The sequence below is a fragment of the Echinops telfairi genome, unplaced genomic scaffold (genome assembly GCF_000313985.2).
Source record: "Echinops telfairi isolate 266 unplaced genomic scaffold, ASM31398v2 ScPeMD7_9;HRSCAF=40, whole genome shotgun sequence".
In the NCBI taxonomy this organism is placed as follows: domain Eukaryota; kingdom Metazoa; phylum Chordata; class Mammalia; order Afrosoricida; family Tenrecidae; genus Echinops; species Echinops telfairi.
Genome location: NW_022103906.1, coordinates 75,569,718 through 75,590,926, shown reverse-complemented (window position 1 = coordinate 75,590,926; position 21,209 = coordinate 75,569,718). Strand labels below are relative to the sequence as shown.

The following is a 21,209-nucleotide window of genomic DNA, read 5'->3' as shown; positions in this document are numbered from 1 at the left end:
CCGAAGCAGGCCTTCCACCAGGCACACCCCACGGACACCCTTCTCTCCAGGGCCCTCCACCGGGCACACTGCTCCTCATCCTGTGCTCTCCGCCAACTGGAGCCCACGGGCGGGCAACCCCTCCCTCTGAAACACCCTTTACTCTGACCTGTGAGGCACCAGACTGGCTTCTCTCCCTCTCCCCTCTCGCAGGGCTCAGCTTCCCAGGCCGCCCAGGTCTCCCGGGCTCCATGATGTTCCCTTCAAGGACCTCACGCACTCTTCCTGGTGACTCGGCTTCTTCCACTCCAGGAGCGCTCCATAGATACATTGGTTCCTTGCAAAGCAATCCAGCCCTACCCAGAGGAGCGTCCTTAATGATCTCCCGGTGGGTCTACTTGGGGATCTTACAAGATCTCTCAGAACCTGTCAACCTGAAGGCGGCACGTTCCAGACCGGTTTATTCTTCCTCCTCCGGTCCTGGGCTGAGAAAAATGGTGCCAGGGTCACCTCTGATTCTTTCTCCCCCAGTCACCCTGCCTGCCACCACTCACCCAGAGCCAAACTGTCCTGGCCCTCTATGCCTCCAGCTGTGCTGGCCACCTGCAGTGGAATCCTCAGCAGTTCCTGCCCTTGTCCACCCTACCCCAGGCTCCCCTGCCTACAGCCTCCCATGGCTCCCACTGTCCGTGGCCCTGCAGTCTCAGACTCCTCTCTTCTCCCCCCAGTCTCCATTCTAGAGCAGCACTGAACTTGCTGTTTACCCTGGGGTAGACCAGGCCTTGTGAAGAGGCGGAGAACTTCCGTCAGGTGGCCCGGGACTGATGGCAGCCCCCCTCCCATACTTCTTTAGTGGGTTTAGGCCGCAGGAGGGGTGGGGGCTCTGGTGCCTCTACCTGTCCACTTGCCCACCTTCTCTGCCCCACTCTTTGCTCTCCTCTGCTCCAGGAGACTGGAGCAGGGTGGGTCCTTGTCAGGAAGGAGCCGGCCCCTAACCTGTGACCGGGTGGGTGGTGGTGGTGAAAGATGGACTCTTCCAGGCCACTGCCCCCGAGACAGATACTGCGTGTGGCCACAGGACAGCATGGGCCTGTGGGTGGGGCTCCGGCCTTGTGGGAGACTGAGGCCTCCCTGTTGGCTGGGTAGAGGGGCCGGTGGCAGGAGGGCAGAAGCAGCAGTAGCAGCTCCGGGGCTGAGGGTGTCCCTAGGCCCTGATGAAGGGTCACTCATCACTGCCCTCAGCCCCTCCTCTCTGACCCTCTTCCTTTCTGAGTGGGAGGACAGAGGCCCTGGGGGCTGGGTGGGTGGGGGGTGGGAGGTGGGGAGACTGCATTCCTGGAGCGTTAATGGTCTCTGGGGGCGGCCAGGAGCAGAGCCCCCAAACCAACTAAAAACAACAAACAGCTGCCAGGAGGGATTTGTGTCTGTCCCGAGAGTCAGGGATTTCCGCCTGCATGGGGGCTGTGGCCTGTGAGGCTCGCAGCAAAGAAATTCCCCAGTGACCAGAAGCCCCCCCCCCTCCAGCCTCCCCTCCTCTCTCTTAGTGGGGGCCAGCTCCCTGGTGAGGGGAGGCAGCAGCCCCTGGGACACCTGAGAGGTGAGGGAGAAAAGCTCAGGTGCATTTCTCCCCAGGCCTCTCACACACACACCCCCATCCCCCAGGGGTCCAGGAGAGCTGGGGGCCCTTGGCATTCTGATAAGTGCCTGCCAGGATGCTGATGGGGGATGGAGAAAATGAGGGAGCTGGGAATAGCAGAGAGGTCCCCCTGCCTGCTAGGGCCTGTCTGACCCCAACGTGAGGGACTGGCTCTACCACGGGGCTGCTGGGCATGGAGGCTGACCGCTTCCCCTCCACCTCTGAGAGGAGGCCAGGCCTCATCAGGGTGACGCTGGAGGAGCTGGAGGGAGAGGGGCTGAGCACCTGGGCGATGGCAAGCACCCTGCTGGCATCAACCACCATCCATTTGGACCCGACTTTTCCGTCTCCTGGAGTCCCTGGGTGGTATGCCAGCGCTGGCCTGTTGCTGTCTCTAAGACACCGCCACTGAAAATCCTATGAGGCACGCGCCACTCTGACACGCCCGGGGTCGCTGTGGGTTGGAACCAACTTGATGGCAATTGTTTTTCCCCTTCCTTGTGGCGGCTCTCTGGTGGTGTAGTGGTTATGGGCTGGGCTGTCAGTCACAGGGTTGGCAGGTTGAGACCACCCACTGCTCCTTGGTAGAGAGACGGGCTTTCTACTCCTGTAAACAGTTTGTCTTGGAAACCCCGAGGGGGTGGGGATCACTATGAGTCGGCATTGACTGGGTGGCAGTGAATTTTTGTTGAAAGTCAGGAGCCCCCAGGCCATAGAAATGAGTAAGCCCTGGGATATAAACAGAAAAGTTGATGGTTCAGACCTACCTATAGATCCCTGGGGCAGAAGGCCTGACCACCTGCTGCCAGAAGGGCCAGCTTTGCAAACCCCGTACCACGCTGCACCTGTGGGGTCTCCTGAGTCAGAGTCAATTCAGTGGCCACCCGGCCCCTCTTGGCCCCAGACGCCTCCTTCGCCAAGCCCACCCTTCCCAGCCCCACAGAGATACAGACTGGGGTGGGGGAGCCCATCAAAATTCATGGCGTGCTTTGAGAACAGAGCCTTGAGGGAGCGCTCAAGCCCTCTGTAAGGGAGCACCTTCCGCCCAGGTGCAGCCCACCCCTTGACCAGCTTCCTGGCCTCACCTCTCCCTGGGCCCTTTCGTCTCTTCTTCCCTCTGAGGCACCCAGCCTTGAGCCGGGTGGGGCCTGCATCTAGTCCTGGCATAGGTCTGCACCCTCCTGGGGCCTTCCCCCCACAAATCCTTAGCTAGCCTGGTTTCCTCAATGTCACCCTTCTCACTCCGCCCCAGCCCCGGGCCCCCTGCCCACAATTCCCAAGCCCAGTCTTGGTGCTTTGCATACATCGTTTATTGCCCACAGCTCATTAGTATTACAGACATCACAGAGATTGAGACATTTTCTGAGAAGGTTAAAAAGACACTGGGCATTTCTTCAAGGCCCCTGGGATGTGGTCGAGGCACGTGCTGGCCCCTCACTCAGACCAGCCCAGGGCTGCCAGGCTACCTCAGGACCCCCGCCTCTCTCCCAGGCCCCAGGCCCAGAGCAGGAAGCCAGCCGGCTCACAATCAGGAAGTGGGAAGGGTCGTTGGCAGCCACATTGGCACCTTGGTCTTCAGCTCTCTGGAAATAGGTGGGGGTGGGCTCCCCAAGCCTGAGGGAATGTTTGAAAAGGCCAGAGAGGGTTGGGAAGGTCCACCCGGGTAGGGAGCTAGCATACTGGCACAGCTGGGCCCACCCAGGTAGGGAGCTAGCATACTGGCACAGCTGGGCCCACCCAGGTAGGGAGCTAGCATATTGGCACAGCTGGGCCCACCCAGGTAGGGAGCTAGCATATTGGCACAGGTGGGCCAGTCCCACATTCCCTGGGCCCAGGCTCCATCCCCTCCATGGTCATAAGCTAGTCTCTCCCCGCAAGCACCCCCCTCCTACCCCCCAGGCCTCCCTTCCTCTGGCCCCATCAGAGTCAGGAGGTGAATGTTGGATGGGAATTTCTTCATGGGGATTTCTGTGCCAGACCTGAGCTTAGCAGTGTGGCCCGTGGGCCCGTCACCATCAGCCCGAGCTATAAGGATCCTTGGTCAACCGGCGCTCCCAGGAGGAGCCACGCCAGCTCACCTGAAACTGCATGTGGGAGCATGATCACAAATCATCCAGGGGACAAGACAGAACAGCAGAAGCCACAGGAGCCAGCAGAGGGGGATGGAGTGGCTCCCAGCTCAGTTGGGCCCCCGGGAGTGGGCAGTTGTGGTCCCCAGGTAAAGTGCACGAGGACAAGAACCCATGAAGTGGGTGGCACAAGCTTACATCGAGTGGTTCCAAAGAAGAGCCAGGCCTGCCCGGCCCCCCGCCTCCCCCGACTAGGTCCCACCCCTCCAGGCTTGCTCTGCCATCTCCCCTTCCCAATGAGCGGGTGGGCTGCTCCTCAGGATAGTGGGGGTCTCCCAGGGGAGGTCCTTCGCAGCCCTAGCTGGTAGAGACGGGGGCATGGCTCTTGGCACCCAGGTGGTGTCAGTGTTTATGCAAGACCCTTCCGCACCAAACCGGCTCCTGCCCTGGGGGTGGGGGGAGCAGGAGGGGGAGTGTGGGGTGTGGGGGTCTCTTTACTTTGCTCCAGCCCCTTTTCCTGAATTGCATCCATTCACCGTTTGGGCTGAAGTCCCAGTCACCCCCTCCCCCGCCTGAGTCAGGGCAGGGGAAATCCTGGGGCTGTACATCAAGGCCCCTGACCCCAGGTGGGGCCCAGAGAGGGGCTCTGCCCTGCTCCCGCCTCCCCACCTCATGCCCAGCTTCCCTCTGCAGGGCACCCATGGAGGGAAGGCGAGGGGAGCAGCTGTGCTGGTCTCTGGGTGTCTGTGCAGGGTGACCGGTAGCCTGTGGTGTGGCCCCACCCCGACCCCATCTGCTTCTTCCTGCACAATGACAAAGTGTTTGGCAGAGGTCAGCGGCTGCGGGGACGTGGGGTCTGGTCCAGAAGGGCAAGGTCAGAGTTGGCCATGCCCAAATGGGCCTGCCCCTGCACCCGTCTGGCGTCCATATTGAAGCAGTACCGCGGAGAGCTAGCATCTGTGGGGAAGGCCAGCGGCGATGGAACACAGGGATCCCTCCGTCCCGTCCTCTGGTTCCAGGTGGGGTGTGGAGGCACAGAGAAGGGAGGGGGCTTTCCAGTGTCACTCCACCCATTGGAACGGGAGCTGGGGGTTGGTGTACATAGTATGGGGCGCCGGCGTTGGTGCACCTCTCAGATAGTGCCTGGAGTTCAGGCCTGCACACTCTCAGCCATGAGACTCTCCGATTCAGGAAATGGTGGGGAGGGGCGGCAGCCTCAGTTTTGGAGGGGCTCCCTGAACAGCACCCAGCACCCCTCTACCCCCACCCAGGGCCCAGCTCAGCACGGCCTCAGCCTGTTGTACCACAGAGAAGCTTCCAGCCGGGCGAAGTGCAGGCTCTAGTTCCACAGTCTTGTTCCTCTGGGCCCCTGCAGTTGGAGTCATCTCACCCAGCCCCCATCAGTCAGGGCTCCGTGCAGGTGGGCCCCAGCCCCAGAGTGTCACAGGCTTCAGGCCGAGACTGGCTCTGCGGCAGCTGTGTGGATGGCCGGGATGGTCTCGCTTGGGGCCAGCTGTTGGAGGAGCTTCCAGAAACTTCAGTGCCTGACTCCAAGACCACTGGGAGCTCGAGCCTGCTGGCCCACCCCTGGGGCAGACCACTTGCCTCCCTCCAAATCCTAAATCTATACCCCACCCCACCCGGGGCCTACTCCTGTTCCCCCCACCTGTCCAACATCACTTCTGGGCAGCCAAGCTAAGACTTGATTTTGATACAAAAATAAAAATCAAAAGGAAACAAAGTATAAAAGAATGCTAATTCTACCCAGTAGGTGCTCTACAAATCTGCAGCCTCACATCGGTTTATGCTGAGCGGAGTGGTGGCAACCCCAGGGAAGACCCAGCAATGCACTTGATTAATTCTGATAGGAACTGTGTGGGAATCCCTCTGCCCTATGTTAAATACGCATGGGTTAGTTTTCCTACCACTGTGGGCTGAAGACACCCCCCAGGGTGGGGTGGCCCAGGGCCGGGGGGTGTCTGTGTGCCTCTTCCTGCTGGTGTAACCCCTGGAGACGCTCTCCCTGCCCACCCACCCCCAGCCCAGCCGACGCTCCATCCCCAGGCTGGCCGGTGCCACTCACAGCCCCTTATTGTACACCACTGTCCGGCTGCTGGTGGCCCGGGCGATCTCTGGCTCCAGCTGGGATGTTTCAATCTGAGGAGAGAGGAAAGGTGAGGAGATGGGGACCCTGCCGGGGGTACTGGTCAGGACGGCCCTGCTGGCCCCGCCCCCTGGCCGGCCTGACCCACTGGTGTACCCGCTTACTGACACATCTCCCTTCTCCCTCGCCCTCCTGACCTCCCAGGGGTCCCTCCCTTCGAGCCGTGCTTCTTTCTTGTGAACCTGTGTCCACCAGGGTGAACATCTTGACCTCTGGGTGTTGTGTCTCTCTCTCTCTCTCTTATGTATCCACCCCTGGGACTCTACCCAGGGCCTGCTCGCCACTCACAGCTGCTCCACACCCAGACACGTGAAGGCTGCACCCCACCCTCCTGAGTCCTCGGTCCCTACACACCCAGCACCTCACCCACTCCACTCCAGGACCTTAGTCTTCATGGTCAACCCAACTCAGGCACCCTGGGCCATCCTGCCAACCACGCTCTGTCCCAACACCCTTTTCCCCAGGATGGGCAGGAGCTCTGCTCTGTAGAACCCGGTCACCCTTCCACCTTCTCAATCCTTGGGCCTGACAGCCTGCGGGAGGCCACTCGTGTTCCAACACCCCTGGCATTACTAGGGCCATCACAGCGGCCAGCAACTCACCTTTGGTTAGGTCAGCGCCCTCTCTATTCTCCACGGGGGTCCTCTTAGACCTTCCCTGCTCTGCGCCACCACACCCACACCCAGGAGGGAAGGTGAGCTTTCTTCCTCCTTCCATAAGCCTACCTGTCGTTCACTCACAGAAGTCCCTCCCCCGGGGCTCCATCCCTGTCTCGCCCACTCCTGGACTTGATTCCAAAGGTCATCAGCCTTCCTCCCTTTTCCAGTCTACCGACTCCTGTCCTGTCCATCAGTGCCTCCCATGCCACTGGCTGACGCAGCCCCTGCATCTCATGTCAAGCTCCAGCTAGCGCCAGGTCTAGCTCGTCAACAACCAAACCCCTCTGAAAGGGGTGTCCGCACCAGAAGTCTCCTCTCTTTGCTTCCCACACACAGCATCAAACTCTACAGCACTCTTTCCCTGCACGGTGACTGCCGCCTCCTGCCTGCTACGCTCACTGGACACACTTCAGGCCACCTGCTCCTTGGTCCCCTGGGAGCCCCGCAGGCAGTTGGCGTGTCCCTCTTCGTCCAAACACTCGTGTCTTGTCCCCTGGATCCTCAAGGTGTAGCGCTGTGCCGGCAGGCAGTAGGTATTCAGGGAGCATTGAATGAGTGAGTGAAGTGAAGAGGCCGAAGATACTGGGGGTGGGGGGTTGTTCTGAGCCTGGGGTGGGTGGGGCCTGAGCCTGGGGGTGGGGGTAGAGGTGGACCCTGAACCCACAGACTAAGAGGAGCTGGTCTCAGCAACAGGTCTCTGCCAACACCCACAGCGGGCAGTCACGGCAGGGCCAAACCTTTGTGACCCAGCCCAGCCAGAGGGCCCTGCTGTGTGTCAAGCCATAGCTATCCCGAGGAGGCAAGGAGGCATCAGAAGGTGGCACAGACCGGCCCGGGAGAACTCAGCCTGCCTAGGGATGGAGGGCTCTGTGGTGCCTTGGCTGTTTCTGTCGGAGAGCAGACAAGATGAGGCTTCTGTGGACTGGGGCCAGTGGGCATGGCGGGGCTCCCCGAGGAAAACAGGCCTTTCCTCCGCAGTCCCTGGTACCCCAATACTCAGCCTCTAACCACTGGAGAGGGCCAAACAGACAGGAGCTAGGTTCAGGACCCAGGCCTCCTCTCCACCCGCTCTCTCCAGCCACCTTCTCCCTCCCCACCGGGCCCGCCTCCATGTGCCACCGTCCCCCCCCCCCCACTCCCCTGTGCCAGTTCCCCTGGTCCCCATGCCGCCACTGACACAATGCACAGCGCCCACGCTTAAAAATCTAGATGCTTTTGAAAATGTTTAACCTAGTTAGACAAATTAGCAAAAATTTGTGCAAAACAATTTAGGTATTTAAAATATTCAATGTTTTTAAAAAACTGGAAAACTGTTCTTAGCTTTCAGCTGCAAAAACCAACAAAATATAACATCCCAGCAATCTTAGCATGAGGTGTAACATAACCCTTCGGGAAAGCTGTTAAACAGCTACTGAGGCATCCTGGGAAATAGCACTTCATTTATTCAAATGCACATATGTCAGGCTTTTGCACCATATGTCATTCCAAGCTATTTACAGTAATAATTAAATCTTAATCAACGTTTAACCTCTGTAAAATGTTTGAAGAATCCTAATCACCCTTCAGACTGCACTAATGAAGGAGAAATATATAAACATAAAAGGAAAATGATGCATAGATATCACGCTGGAAAGAACAGTAATTGCAAAATTGTATTTCTTTTAAGTATAATCAGTAAATGATGTAAAGTAAGCCAAGGAGTATTTTAAGTTAAGACATCTTGGATGTCAGAGGTGTGAGCAGCTAATTTTGTTCTGCTACCCATAACAGATGTAGCATATTTTATTTTAGTGCCATTATTAGCAACTTCCCATGCCGGCTTTCACTGAAGCACCGAGGCCCGCATTAAAATCAGAGGTTGCTCACCACCCCGGCGGAGGACCACGGCCCAGGCCGCGGGCCACTCTGCCCACTCTCTGGAGAGCGCTGGCCCCGGTGACGAAGGACACCTCCCTCCTTGGGTGGAGATGGCTATAGACAAGGCCCCCAGGCGCCTCTGGGCTCCCCACTCCCCACCGTATTGCATGACCAGGTAGGAGGGATGCGTGGGGGAGGGAGAGACACAGGCAGTGGGCCAGCCGCCCGGGCAGGAGGTTGAGGCGGTTGGGAGCAGGGGCTTGGGAACAGACATGGCGTGCAGGGCCTTCTCTCTGTTTTAATTCCATCTCCCCAGATCGTGTGGTGGCCAATGCCACACACGGGGGCTGGGCACACAGACAAGCCAGCCCCTGGGTTTCAGAGGTTTGTGCTCTGGGGGTGGGGGTGGGGAGTGGAAACAACCAGACGATTCCAGAGAGAGAAGCAAAGAGCCATGGAAACTGGGTGGGAGACGGGAGCTCCAAATCCCTGACGGAGGAGCCAGGGTGGAAGACTTCCCGGAGGAGGCGTGCTCCAGGGGTGGGCCGGAGAAGCTCGCCGGGTGAAGGGAGCTCACACTGGCCATGCCCTGCTTGCGGTGGACAGTGCTGGGCATGTTAGCCACGTCTCAGGAAGGTGCTAGCACTTTTGCCTGAGGGTGATGCCCCCCCCCCCCACTCCACCACCAGAGATGGTGAGCAGGCGTGGACAGCGGTCTCTCTGCGGTGGTGGGTGTGCAGGTGATGAGGGGGCTAAGTGAGAAGCGGTGTGGGCGGCAGAGCCCATGGGAGAGCCCGGGTTCTGCTGACAGGAGAGTGTACTGGGAACCTTCCTGAAGACGGGATCCATAGGAAGGATGACCAATCCCACGTGGGGGTGAGAGGGAGGTGTTGCCGATGACTGTGCTCGGATGACTCCTAGCTCCAGCTCGGAGCTGGTGACGCCATCCTCACCGACAGGGAATAGGAGGGCAGGTGGGGGGCGGGTGGGGGCGGCGGTAGAGCTTAGGCTTGGCCACGTTGAGTCTGGGTGCGTGTGAGTTCCGGAGGTGGGGAGGCCTGAGGGGCAGATGGGTCCAGGCTCTGGGGCTCTGGGCAGGGGTCTGGACAGGAGGGAGAGCCCAGGATGCGTGAGCGCAGCCAACGTGGGGGAGGTTTAGCCCAAGGGAGCAGATGGCAGGAGAGGGTGCCAAGGCCCGGGGAACATGCACGTCTGAGGGGCGGGTGCCGGGAGCGGGCCCTTGATGGTGGCCGGGGTGGCTGGGGGACAACAGCCTAAGGAGTAAAAGCAGGGACAGGGGGTGGCATGGACACACCAGGCAGCGGAGCATTCTGGGGAGGACTGGGAAGCTGAGACCTGGCCACTGGACTGTGGAGCCCTTGGGGAGATTGGGGGGGGGGTAGCTCCCACTCAGCACACAGCCTCTCCCCTGCCCTGAGCCCACCCCACTGGCCGCTCACAAGCCCTGGCTGGCTGTGGGCCCAAGGCCCACCATTGATCAGGCCTCTTTGGGGTCAGGACCACAGAGGTCCTGGCCCCTGGTCTGGGGCAGGGGCTCTCAGGCTTCCTGCTAGCCCAGACCTGCTCTCTCCTGCTCCTCCACCTGCCGCATGTGTGGCGTTGAGTCTCCTTCATGGGAACCACGCTGCTGAGGGCGGACCGGCCAGGACCAGAATGTGACCAGGGACCCCGTGGTGAAGGCGATGGGATGCCCTTCCTGCCTCTCCTGCTGCCCTAACCTGCCCCCAGCCCCACAGGTGGGCACACAGGGCTCCTGCTCTTCTCCTCCATGGGTCCTGGACACTGGCAGGACTGACGGGTCAGAAGCCCCTTGGGCAGCAGAACAAAGGGTGTCGTGCCCACAGTGGCACAGGAGGGGTTGGAGGGAGGGAGCTGCAGGGTGCAGTGAGAGGGGTGGGTCCAATGAGGAAGGGCGCCCTGGTGAGAGTCCCAGTGGAACAGGTCACAGGCAGGGGCTTGGTTATGACCAATAACTGATTCTAAGGAGCTCTGTCTCTTGAGAAGGTGAGGAGAAAGACGTTGGACAGAGAGAGGCCCCAGGTAAATGGGTGACCGGGACCCAGTGCTCACTCTGCCCCTCTGTCATGTGGGGACTGGTGGGGTCCTCCCCAGGCACTTGAATTACTAGGGGACCCTCACGGGAAGGGGGTGACTAGAATGGAGAGTCAAAGCCCTGGAGGGCGAGGAAAGTAGCTGGGATCACCGTGGACGTGGAAGTTATCGGTCAGCACTGCCTGATGTTCCCCCCAGCCCTGGGGGCCCTGGCAAGATGAGGGCATGCTCACCCACCTGCACCCCGGACGTGTACCTCTGAGCTGAGACAGGCTGTCAGGTGCCTAGGGAGATGTCCAATGGGTGCCCTTGAGAAAGGTCCTAGAGAAAGGACCCTTGGAAGGAGCCCACAGGTTTCCTGCCTAAAGTGACCCCCCCACCATGCCTGTGGCCCTCGCGCCTGCATGAAACTAGCAATGTCCCTGGCACTGAGAGAGAGGCTGCCCCTTCTGTGGGAGTCCCATCAGGGTCCCACAGTGGGGAGGGGCTCCAGCCCCAGCTGCAGCCCAGCAGCTCCCCTCCCTGCCCCCACCTGGGAGACATCACCAACGTGCATTTCAGGGGTGTGCCAGCCAGCACTGAGCACCACATCCAGTCCTGTCAGGTCTCTAGTCTGCCCACTGTTCCAGCACCCCACGCCCTCCACTTGGCCTGCTGGCTGCCTCTGTGGCCCGCAAAGGGTTAACACTGAGCTATTTATCTGTCTCCTGGCTCAGGGGAGGGGGGTGGGCAGCACCGGAATGCATTTGGGGCCACCTCTTGCAGTCTGTAGCCTTGGCACACACACCTGCGGCCAGGGCCAGCGGATGGTTTACATATTTGAAAGTGGAGCAAAGGTGTGGAGACGTAAACAGGAAACCAGACCCCAGCCTGTGCCCCCCTCTCAGGGGCTTTTAGCTACTACAAAGGGCTTCCTCCTCTGAGCTTTCTTCTGGGGCTTTTCTGCCTCCCTTTCAAAGGCACGGGGCTGGGAGTGGGGTGTTCCGGTGACCTCATGACAGCTCAAAGCTGCCTCCTGCTCGGGCTCAGGCCCCAGGTCTCCTAGAGTCAGTAGGTGGTGCGACATTGACACAGCATCCAAAGGCCAGCCAGCACCTGTGTGAACCTGTGAGCCGAGGCTCCTGCCAGGCCTGGGGGGCAGCCTGCCCATTGGGCAGCCCAGACCAGCTTTCCTCCAGGCCTGGGCAGAAGCGGACCCTGCTCACATACACACAGGTACACTCTTTCTTGGGGGAAGGGAGGCTATCCTGAGTGCCCTCAGGTGGGCAAGGGTGTGGTGGGGGCGGGGAAGCACCAGAACCTTGAGTATGGACCCCTGGGCCCTGCCTCTGGTGCTGGCTCAGGGCTCCTGCTGCCTCTCTGAGGCATGTCAGACCCCAGGCAGGACAGTCCAGGCCTCCTCCAGATCATCCTCCAATTCCTGCTCTTCGTCCAGGCTGGGTTCTAACCCTGTGAGCCTGCTTCCTCCAGGAAGCCTCCTCGATTGCGTCCCTCCCCACCATTTGTCCTCTAGCCATCGGTAAGCACAGCAGTCACCTTGCAGGCCCCTTGCCTTGCTCAGTGTCCCGGCCTATGCATCTTGTAGGCCCCCACTGAAAGCAGAAGCAAGCCCGGGTGAGCGTCCCCCAAGGCTCGGCCATGCACAGATCCCTCCCCACCCTGGCACTCTGCATCCTTCCCCAGTGCTCTCCGGTGAGCCCACCTGAGACTCGGTGTCTGACCTCCGCCTCTTCCGTCTTGAGGCCTCAGTTTCCCCACATGTGCAGTGGGATGAATGGCATAGTGGGTTACCTGCTGGGCTGCTAATTGCAAGGTCACCAGTTCAAAACCACCTGCCTCTCTGCAGGAGAAAGACAGGGTTTTTTAGTCCCATAAAGAGTTACCATCTTGGCCATCCCCAGGGGAAGTTCTACCCTGTCCTATAGGGTCGCTGTGAGCCAGCATTGACCCGATGGCAGTGGGTTTTGTTCTGTTTGGGGCTAGGATGGGGGTATTAGATAAGAAGCCAATAGAAGAGCCAGCTGGAGATTTAGAAAACGCGGTGCCATGGCCTCATGAAGGCAGGGCCCTGCGCTTCGCTCCTCCAGACCTGGGGCTACTCCTTGGACCCCTGGGACTACTCCTCAGGACCTGGGGCTACTCCTTGGCTCATCTCCCAAACCTTCATACTGCATCCTCCCCAGGAGCTATGGCAATGAACCCTCCCGGTCTCAGTCCTGAAGTTGTCTCGTGGTTATGCTAGAAGGTTCTAGAAAGGGAGCCAAGGAGGGGCAGGCTGGGAGGTGGCCCTGCGGAGGTCTGTCATTGGGGTATGCGCCTGTGTGTGGGCCTGTGTGCACGCGCAAGTTTGGGATGGGGGTGTGAGGAACAGGCAGCGTGACAGGTGGCGTTGGCAAGTTCCTGGGCTCTGAGTGGCTTTGCCATTCCCATCGGACCCTCCTGGGGGGTCCTGTGGGCAAACTCCAAGAAAGCAGCGGGTGGGGGAGTCAGCAGATTTCTGACGGCAAAAATAGCCCACTTAGGAGTTCAGTGGGGACTGATTAACCCAGTTAATGAGAAAACCCCCAAACAAACATCTCCAAGCAGAGGAGATGGGTGTCAGAGGGTGTCCCTGCTCTGGGGGGCCATGACTCCAGGGGCAGGTGGCCCCGGGATCTTGCCTCCTGCTTCTCATCAGTGGGAGAAGCGGGAAGCAAGCCCCAGTCAGCGGAGGCAGCGTGAGCCAGGCCGTGTTCGTTCGGGTGCAGAGGTGAAGGGTGGGCTCAGCCTCAGGAGAGTCCTGTCTGCCAGCGGGGAGAGTGGGTAGGGGGCAGTGGGAGCTGTGTGAGGTAAGCAGATCAGAGAGGGCTTCCCAGACGAGGGGCTGCTTCTACACGGCATTCTAGAATGTAAAACTGAGATCCCTTCGAACTTTTCCTCCTCCCACCCTTGGCTGGGAATTCCAAGGTTTCCTTGGGAAAAGGGAGACATTTGCCTCTGGAGGGACACAACGGCCCACCTGCTGGATCCACACCACCACCAGTCTCTCCAGGGCAGGAGAGGTTTGGTGGAGACTGGCTCTCACCAGCGATATGGAATTCTGTCCCCAAGCAAGCACTGGTGGCCCTCTGTTCCCTAATCTGAAGGCTGGGAGGGGCAGGAAGGCACTGGGAGGGAAGCAGGAGGGGGCGGGGGTGGGGGTCGGCCAGGCTGCTGGGGAGGCTCTTAGCAGGAAGCCCCGGGGCAGCACTGATGATACCTTTCCTTCCAGTCAAGGTGCTCAGCAGAAGCTGGAGGGGCCCCGGCTGAGGTGTCAGGAGAGGTCAAAGGGCAGGGGCCAACAGGCCAACTATCAGGGCCAGGCTGACAGAGAAAACAGGCCAGACAGGAAACAACCCTTCCAGCTAGTGAACCTGACTCCAGCCCTCCCCTGCTGCTCCTGCCGCAGCGGGTACTAGGCAGAGGGGCAGGCAGGTGGAGCATGCCCAGTCTCAGGCCTAGTACCTTGCCATGCCCACCCAGGGGCGCCCAGCCCCTGAGCTGCTGGGAGGGCAGACGTGCCCACGCCTGGTCCAGACAGGCCGCCACTGAGCATCCCACTGAAGGAAGGGCACACCACCATGCCTCCTGCCTGGAGCACCGGGATCCTGTCTTGGAGCTGTGTTTCCAATGAGCTGAGCAGGAGAGCGACGTTCCCCCATCGTGTCTGGGGAAACGGAGTCTTTGGGGTTGAGACCTAAGGTCAGGCACAGAGTTGGGGCTGAGGGACGCCAGCTAGAGGGGATGAGGCCAGGCCTGGGGGAACTCAAGTCAGGACCTTCCCAACTCCGAGACCCAGCAGTCCCTAGAAATAGGACAGAGCCGCCAGGGGCTCCTCCCTGGCTCCTGCTCTCCCTCCTCCGCAGAAACACGCCACCTTCTCCCGTGGACACATTTCAACCTCACCAAATCAGCTAATTATTGACAGTTGGTGAAGAGGAGATTTCACTTTTCCCTCTTGTTAAACTGATCCTAATTAGTACCCTGTCACCACGGCTGGCTCGCCCGCCCGCCCGTCCGCGCGCGCAGTAGTCCCGCGGCACAGTGCCTCATTAACCTTTTGCTCTTCTCCTGCCGCCTGCCAACAAGATGAAGACAAAAGCAGATTGTCTAACAATGGCTCCGGCTTGTACGTGCAGCCTCGCTCCCCAGCCCCCGAACTCCTGGGGGAATCGTGGTGGGAAGGAGAGTGGACTGGGGGTGTGTGTGTGTGCGTTGGGGGGGAGAAGCCGGAGAGGAAGCAAAGTGAGGGGGGCACACGTAAAGAGGCACAAAGGAAGAGACAGACCCTGTGGGGGGCGGGGTGGAGTGGGGTGAGGGTCTTGGCCAAGGCACTGCTTCTTGCTCTGGGGAGATGGAGGGTCATGGAGTGGGCTTGGCAGTGCTCCTGGGTGGGAGCACCGGCTGTCAGACCTGGAGGGGCCTTCGCAGCCACCTGGGCTGGCCTCTGTGGCAGCCGCACCTGCAGGCCCAGAGACGGGACCCTGGGCCTCTCCCTGAGGGGCCTGGGGAACCACGGGGGGTGGGGTGGTCTCTCTCTCTCTCTCCCCTGGGAGAGGACAATGACAATCGTCTACAGGGCTGGCAGGACCAAAAAGTCCCCACCACCACCCTGCCTCCAGCAGCCCCTGCCGAGTGCAGCAAAGCCCTCTGCACTCACTTCCTCACGGCCCACACCTCTACCTGATGGCTCTTGTCTCTCTCATCCGAGTGCAGGTTCCCAGGGGATAAGACATGAGAAAAAACAAAGTGCCATACTCCCTACAGGGTGGGGAACAGGATCTGGGTACCAAGAGCCTGAGACAGGCCCGTCCATCTGTGAAAAGCCTTGCTGAGCCTGCCCGGCCACTGCACAGGAGCTACCAGGCCACGTGTGATGCTTCCTGCGTGATGTGCCTGGGCCCAGCAGGGAAGCCAGGCCTGCTCCCCAGTTCTCACACCCAGTCCCCTGGGAGTTTCCCTGCCTGTTGGTCTACTGGGTCCCCCTGTCCCTTCAGCTCTGGATTAGAAAGCCAAGGCAGAAACTTGCTCAGAAGGTCCCTGTGGGGTGGACATGGATGCTCTGGGGAGGACAAGAGGTGGGGAGGGCACGGGAGAGCCCCTTGTTATAATAGGTTGGGTTGGAGCGGGCATGGGGTCATTCTGCCCAAGTAGAAAGTCTGCTTCTTTGGCTAACTTTGGACCTTGGACAAGGTACTCAATTCTCCTGAGCCTCAGTTTCCCCATGTATAAACAGAGCCTAGCATAGGGACCTATGCCTCGGGAGGGGCAGGTTCCGATCCCTGTTCCCTATCACAGCCGGGTGGGCCACCTGCTGCTGGAACCCCGAGACCACACCTTCCCGCCTTTCTCTGTTCATTCCCTCCCACTAGGAGAGTGGTCTCTCCAAGACCCTTAACCTCCATTTCAGAGCTCCCCCCACCCCAGAGGGACACTGTCGTGGCTCCTCCCCAGTGACTTCCCAGCCCCGAGTGCACTTCTCTGGGGGGAGAGAGACCTGGGCCCCCATTCTGCTTCCTGGACTGCCTTGTCTAGCTTCACTGCCCTGTCTCAGGTGGAATCCGCTCCTTCCAGGCGGCCCTTCAGTTCTCCTAGAAATGCTCTCTGGCTTGGGTTCCTTAAAGCCGCCTGAGTCTTCCCTGTGGCCCCCGCCCTCCTTGGCCACTTCTCCTTTCTTGATGGCTGTCCTTGCTCCCCTCTTCCCCAGTGACCTCACCACTTTCACGGTTTCAACGCCCTCCATGCGCTGAGGCTCACCCGTGCCTATCCCTCCCCAGAGTGCTGGATGCACACATTTAACTAACTGCACACAGAACAACCCTCAGCGTTTCACATCTCTCTCTCTCTCACTCACTCGCTTGGTCACTACCATCCAGTCCGTGCGGACTCACGGCCACCCTACAGGACCGCCTAGAACTGCCGCGTGAGTTTCGAGACCAGCTCTATGGGAGTAGAAAGCCCTGTCTTTCTCCGCCTCTATCAACTCTGAGGGCATTAAAAACCCCTGGTCAATGAGTCAGTTCCAACGGACTGAGGGCCTGACAAGGGTCCGAGTGGACTGCCCCAGGGGAGGTCCATGTCTGCCCTTTCAGAAGTGTCCCCAGGACATCCCCCAAGGCACTCTCTCCTGGGGGACCTGAACCTCGCAGCCTTTGGTCTGCAGCTGAGCCTGTTCCCCCACTGGCACCACCCATCAGGGGGACTTAGCACATTAAAGCACGGGGTTTCTCAGCACGGTGCCTGGCATGTACACCCTTAATACAGGGTAGCTGTCACTGCTATTTGCAATCGGACTCTCCATTCCATTTTAATAGGCAGACACACTAATTTGAAAAGAGCAGATCAAACCTCCCCCTAGGAATCAGAGGGGGAGGGGAGATAAAGTTCCTTCCTAGAACAGCTGAGATTTCTCCACGCCAATCACAGCATGCCATCCTCTCCAGGAACGGGCTCCTAAACTCTATCTCCAAGTCCCCTAATTAATTAATAAGTGTTCCAGTGAACACGCCTGTTGACAACCTTGGTGGCTTTTGGCAAGGTCGGGTCAGCCCAAGCAAGCCCAGACTTATTGTGGCAAATCCCACCGGCTTCTGAGATGTGAGACATGATCCCCACACGGCAGAAGCAGCACCTCGTTAGAGAGAGTTAATTGGGAGGACAAATGGGGGGACGAGGTCCTCCCTGCCAACTGGCTGGTGGCCTTGGTATCATAGGTCACACACAGGCCTCCAAGCACCCTCCGGTGCCCTGGCTGGCTGGCTGGCTGGCAGACATCCGGTAGGCACCAGGCTGCTGAGGAGGGCGTCCGCCATCTTGCCCTACCTTTCTGTCCCTCCTGACAACAAAGACCTGGGTGCTAAGGGTGCTCTTTTCAACCCACAGGAGTGGGTGGGCTGCAAACAGGAGGGGTTTGGGTGAGAGCAGCGGTTCTCAACCTTCCTCATGCCTCGACCTTTTCATACACTTCCTCTTGTGTATGAAACCATACACAATCATAACATGATTTCCGCTGCTACTTCATCACTGTCAGTTTGCTACTGTTATGAGTCGGGTGACCCCTGCGAAAGGGTCGTTTGCCTCTCAAAGGGATCGAGACCCACAGGTTGAGAACCACTGGGTTAGAGACTCAGCCGAACCACGGTAAGAAGAGCCTGGCTTTGTGGGCTGGGCCTGCTCACTCCCAATGGCCTTTGTGGCTGAGCTGGAGGCACGGCGGGCAAATGCCCGGCTCCCATTAGTAGCCCCAGAGGAACACGCAGGAGGCCCACCGACCAGGACGGAGCTGCCCCAGCTGCCTCACCTCTCTGCTGCCTGAGAGCCATGGGCCATGGGCAAACCCCACACCCGCTTTCTTATGGACTCTGAACTAGGAATAGGGCTACCTAGAGCTTCTTCCCAGAGGAGCGGCTGGATGCATGGCCTTGCCTCCTCTGGGCTTCCGTTTCCCCATCTGAGGTGGGAGGGGGACACCGGGGATGGTCCCTGATTCTGTGACATGGGTTTGCTCTGTCATGGGCACCCCCTCCCCCCAACCACCACCACCACAGACTAGCTAAGACTTCCCTGCAGCTGCTGAGTACAGTGGAGCCTTGTGCACACAGCCCGGTAACTCGGGCCTTTGCCTGGGATGGAGGATTCCGCCGGGTCCCATGGAGAGAAGCAGTGGCCTCGGGGTTCAGCCTCTGGGGTGGGGATGCTGGGACCACTGAGAATGGGCCCATTTTCAGAACCTGTTGGCCAACTGGAACCCCCCCTCTCCCCCCCTGCTCCCCGGCCCCCACTTGGCGTGGCGTTCCCAGGCTGCTCGGCGCTGCCGCTGTTCAGTCATCCTCTGGGGCATGGGGCCCAGGCTTCATATCCAGGCTGGGCCTTGTGGGCACAGGTGCTTCGGAGACAAGTCACCTGGCAGGAGTCCTGTCCCTGTGTGCCCTGGGAGGTCCCAGCTCTGTCACTGTCTAAGTCGGGGAGTAACTCCAGGCCCCACCCTCCAAGGACTGCTGGGTTGGGGGCTGAGTCCCATGGCCCCGAGGGAACCTCACAGGACACTCACTCCCAGGCTGGGCCCTCAGTTCCACCTTCGCCCGCTTCTCCTGTGGGCCCTAGGCGGTACAAATGGGAGAGGTGCTCAGCTGCTGTGAGGTGCGTCTACCCAGAGGCACCCTGGGAGAAAGGCCTGCTAGTCCAGGAACATCATCCGCCGAGAACCCGGTGGAGCCCGGGTCTACTCGGACAGGGGCTGCTACAGAGTTGACAGCAGCCGGTTGGTTGGCTGGTCTACTTCCTTCCAGTAGCTATGGCACCCACACCTGCAGCCGGGCCCAGCGTGGTCTTCTCCTGGGGTCAGCTATTCCAAACACAGCGCCCCTTCTTTGACTGGCTTGAGTTGGCTGTCCATCCAACACCGTGTCCTCCTCTCAGCCTGGCCCCACCGTCCACTATTCCAGCTGTCTCCAGAAGGCCTCGGCCTGAGCACACTCAGACCCCTGCCCTGCGCTAGAAGCTCACCCACACCTCTTCCCGGATGGGTGTCCCCAGCCTCAACCATCCCCTTAAGGACCCCTCACACCACCTACCAGGCTTCTCTGCTGATGTGTGTCTCACCCCTCTCCCTTCTCCGCAGTCCTCTGACCTCTGACCCCGCTGCCTTCTCCCCAAAAACCCTCTTCCTCGAACTCCCCAGCCCCACCTGCAGCCACACCACTGCCTTTCTTCTTCCTCCTAGGAGAGGAAGGCGGGGCTGCCCCATCCCTGTGCCGGGTCCCACCCCTCGGCACCGACTCTCTCCTGGGATCCCTCCCAATGCCGGCCCCCGTGGCCTGGAACCTTGCCTTCAGCGCGGACACAAGTCCAGCACGTCCCCCTTAGAAAGGAAACCTGACAGATAGCAGAAGTCCCTTGAGCCCACCGCTCAGCCCAGCCGCTGGCCTGGCCCTGCTCTCCTTGGGCTACGCCAGCCCCTCTGCCCCATGTCCTACTGGTCACCTGCCCGGGTCCTCATGCTCCAGACACCAGTGCACTCGGTTCAGGCCTCACCGCGCTGGACCTCGTAACAGTCCCTGACCCTGCAGACCCCCCAAAGCCTTGACCTCTCTAGCCACGCCTCCTGGGACCCGCTTAGCTCCACCTTCCCGGCGGGACCCCACCTCGTCCTCACTTCCAAGACGGTTTTCCTACGCTGTGTCCTCCCCTTCTGTCCCTCCAGCCCACGCCTGTTCCGTGCTCCTGACCCCGGGCAGCCACCGTGGGCCTGTTCTTGGATATTCCTCCAGGCCCAGTGAGCCCAGCCTGACATCTTCCCTCACGCCGGCCCCTCCCCCAGGGCCTCCATCTTGCCAGGGTACGCCTGCATCTGCCTGGTTGTTCTAAATCAGAAAGCTGCCGTCCCCCTGCCAGCTACGTCCCTCCCCACCACAGTCAGTTCTTAACCAAATCCCCAAATCCCGAGAAAGCTTCCTCCTATTTCTCAAACGGGCTCACTTCCCTCGATGGATGCCCACTGCCAGCAGCCTGGTCCAAGCCACCGCCATCTCTCGCTGGATGCCTGCCCAGCTTCTGGATGGCTCCCTTTCCTCCAGAGCTCCAGCCCGGCCCCTCCCTGCAGCCACCAGGACCCCCCACACCAGAACTCTGGGGGCCCTGCTCTCCGTGAAACCTCTGATGGCCTTCCCAGCCTCCGACGCCCTGGTCCACCTCACGCTCAGCTCCCTCCTTGCCTGCAGTCAGGTCTGAGGACAAGCCTGCTGCGGCACCCCAGAACCTTCCCACCAGGGGCTCCCTGGCCTACGTGTCTCCCCCCGGCCTTTTCATTGGGCCAACTCCAGCCCACCCTGCCCTCCCCACTCTAGGCGGGTGTGGTCCCTGTGCTGTCTCCCACTCCGGGGGTCCTCACACAGCAAGTGCTAGCCCCCCGCTCATGGTCAGGCTCATGGCTGGACCCGGGTCCAGAAGGGTCAGAGTCTGGGCCTGCCTCGCTCACGTCTCTCAGCCCCAAGGCTGGCACTGAACAAGTTCATGCGCACTTGCTGGTGAAAGGCTGGCAGTTCCAGCCTACCCAGGGGCACCTTGGTGGAAAGGCCTGGAGCTCTCCTCCTGAAAAATCTGCCACCACCAGCCTCACCACTCATGCACACGGAGTCCGGTCGTCATGGGTCAGAGTTAATTCAGTGCCACCAGGTGACTGGTAACCGATGACCCAATGCTAGACCCCCACCCCCAGGACCCATCCCTGCTCACTGACCTCTGACATCTGTGGGAAGAGGCTGATGGCCAGCGGCAGGGCCAGGCCGAAGGCTGCCAGGCACACGAGGCTTTGCACGGGGAGGAGCAGCCGGGGACGCGCCTGCAGAAGAGCTGTTCTGTGGGGACAGAGAGGAGGGGCCTGAGCGTAGGGACGGTTGGGCTGGCCACTTTCTGCCCAGTGCTGGGTCCCACTGCAGCTTCAAGGCCAAGGCAGCAGGGCCCCAAGATTCCTGACCATCTGTAGCTAAAGAGCTGTGCTGGTGGGTTTGGTACCTGGAGTCTTCCTTGACCGACAGCCCTTTCTCCAGCCTTGCCTGGAAAGACATGCTTGGTTGAACTCTTTCCCACCGACATCATAATTGAGCACTGCCCCCGCCCCAACCACCTAATGTCCTTCATTCCTGGGGGAACAGGGGATGTTTGTGGGCACAGGTGCTTCGGAGACAAGTCACCTGGCAGGAGTCCTGTCCCTGTGTGCCCTGGGAGGTCCCAGCTCTGTCACTGTCTAAGTCGGG

General features: G+C 60.1%; 1 protein-coding gene across 2 annotated transcripts in view; it reads right to left on the bottom strand.

Moving 5' to 3' along the window:
* Positions 1-3,436: 3,436 nt before the first annotated feature.
* The window catches only part of SFXN5 (sideroflexin 5), a 132,937-nt gene continuing 115,164 nt past the window's right edge, over positions 3,437-21,209 (bottom strand). Inside the window, exons 13-14 of one of the 2 annotated variants that reach the window (XM_004696086.2) lie at positions 20,693-20,810; positions 3,437-5,841 (exon numbers count right to left, since the gene is read on the bottom strand). In XM_004696086.2, the coding sequence (XP_004696143.1) occupies positions 5,764-5,841; positions 20,693-20,810 (196 nt within the window). In that variant the 3' untranslated portion in view covers positions 3,437-5,763. The remainder of the gene's footprint in view (positions 5,842-20,692; positions 20,811-21,209) is intronic. The other variant, XM_030884691.2, reaches the window with a different exon arrangement.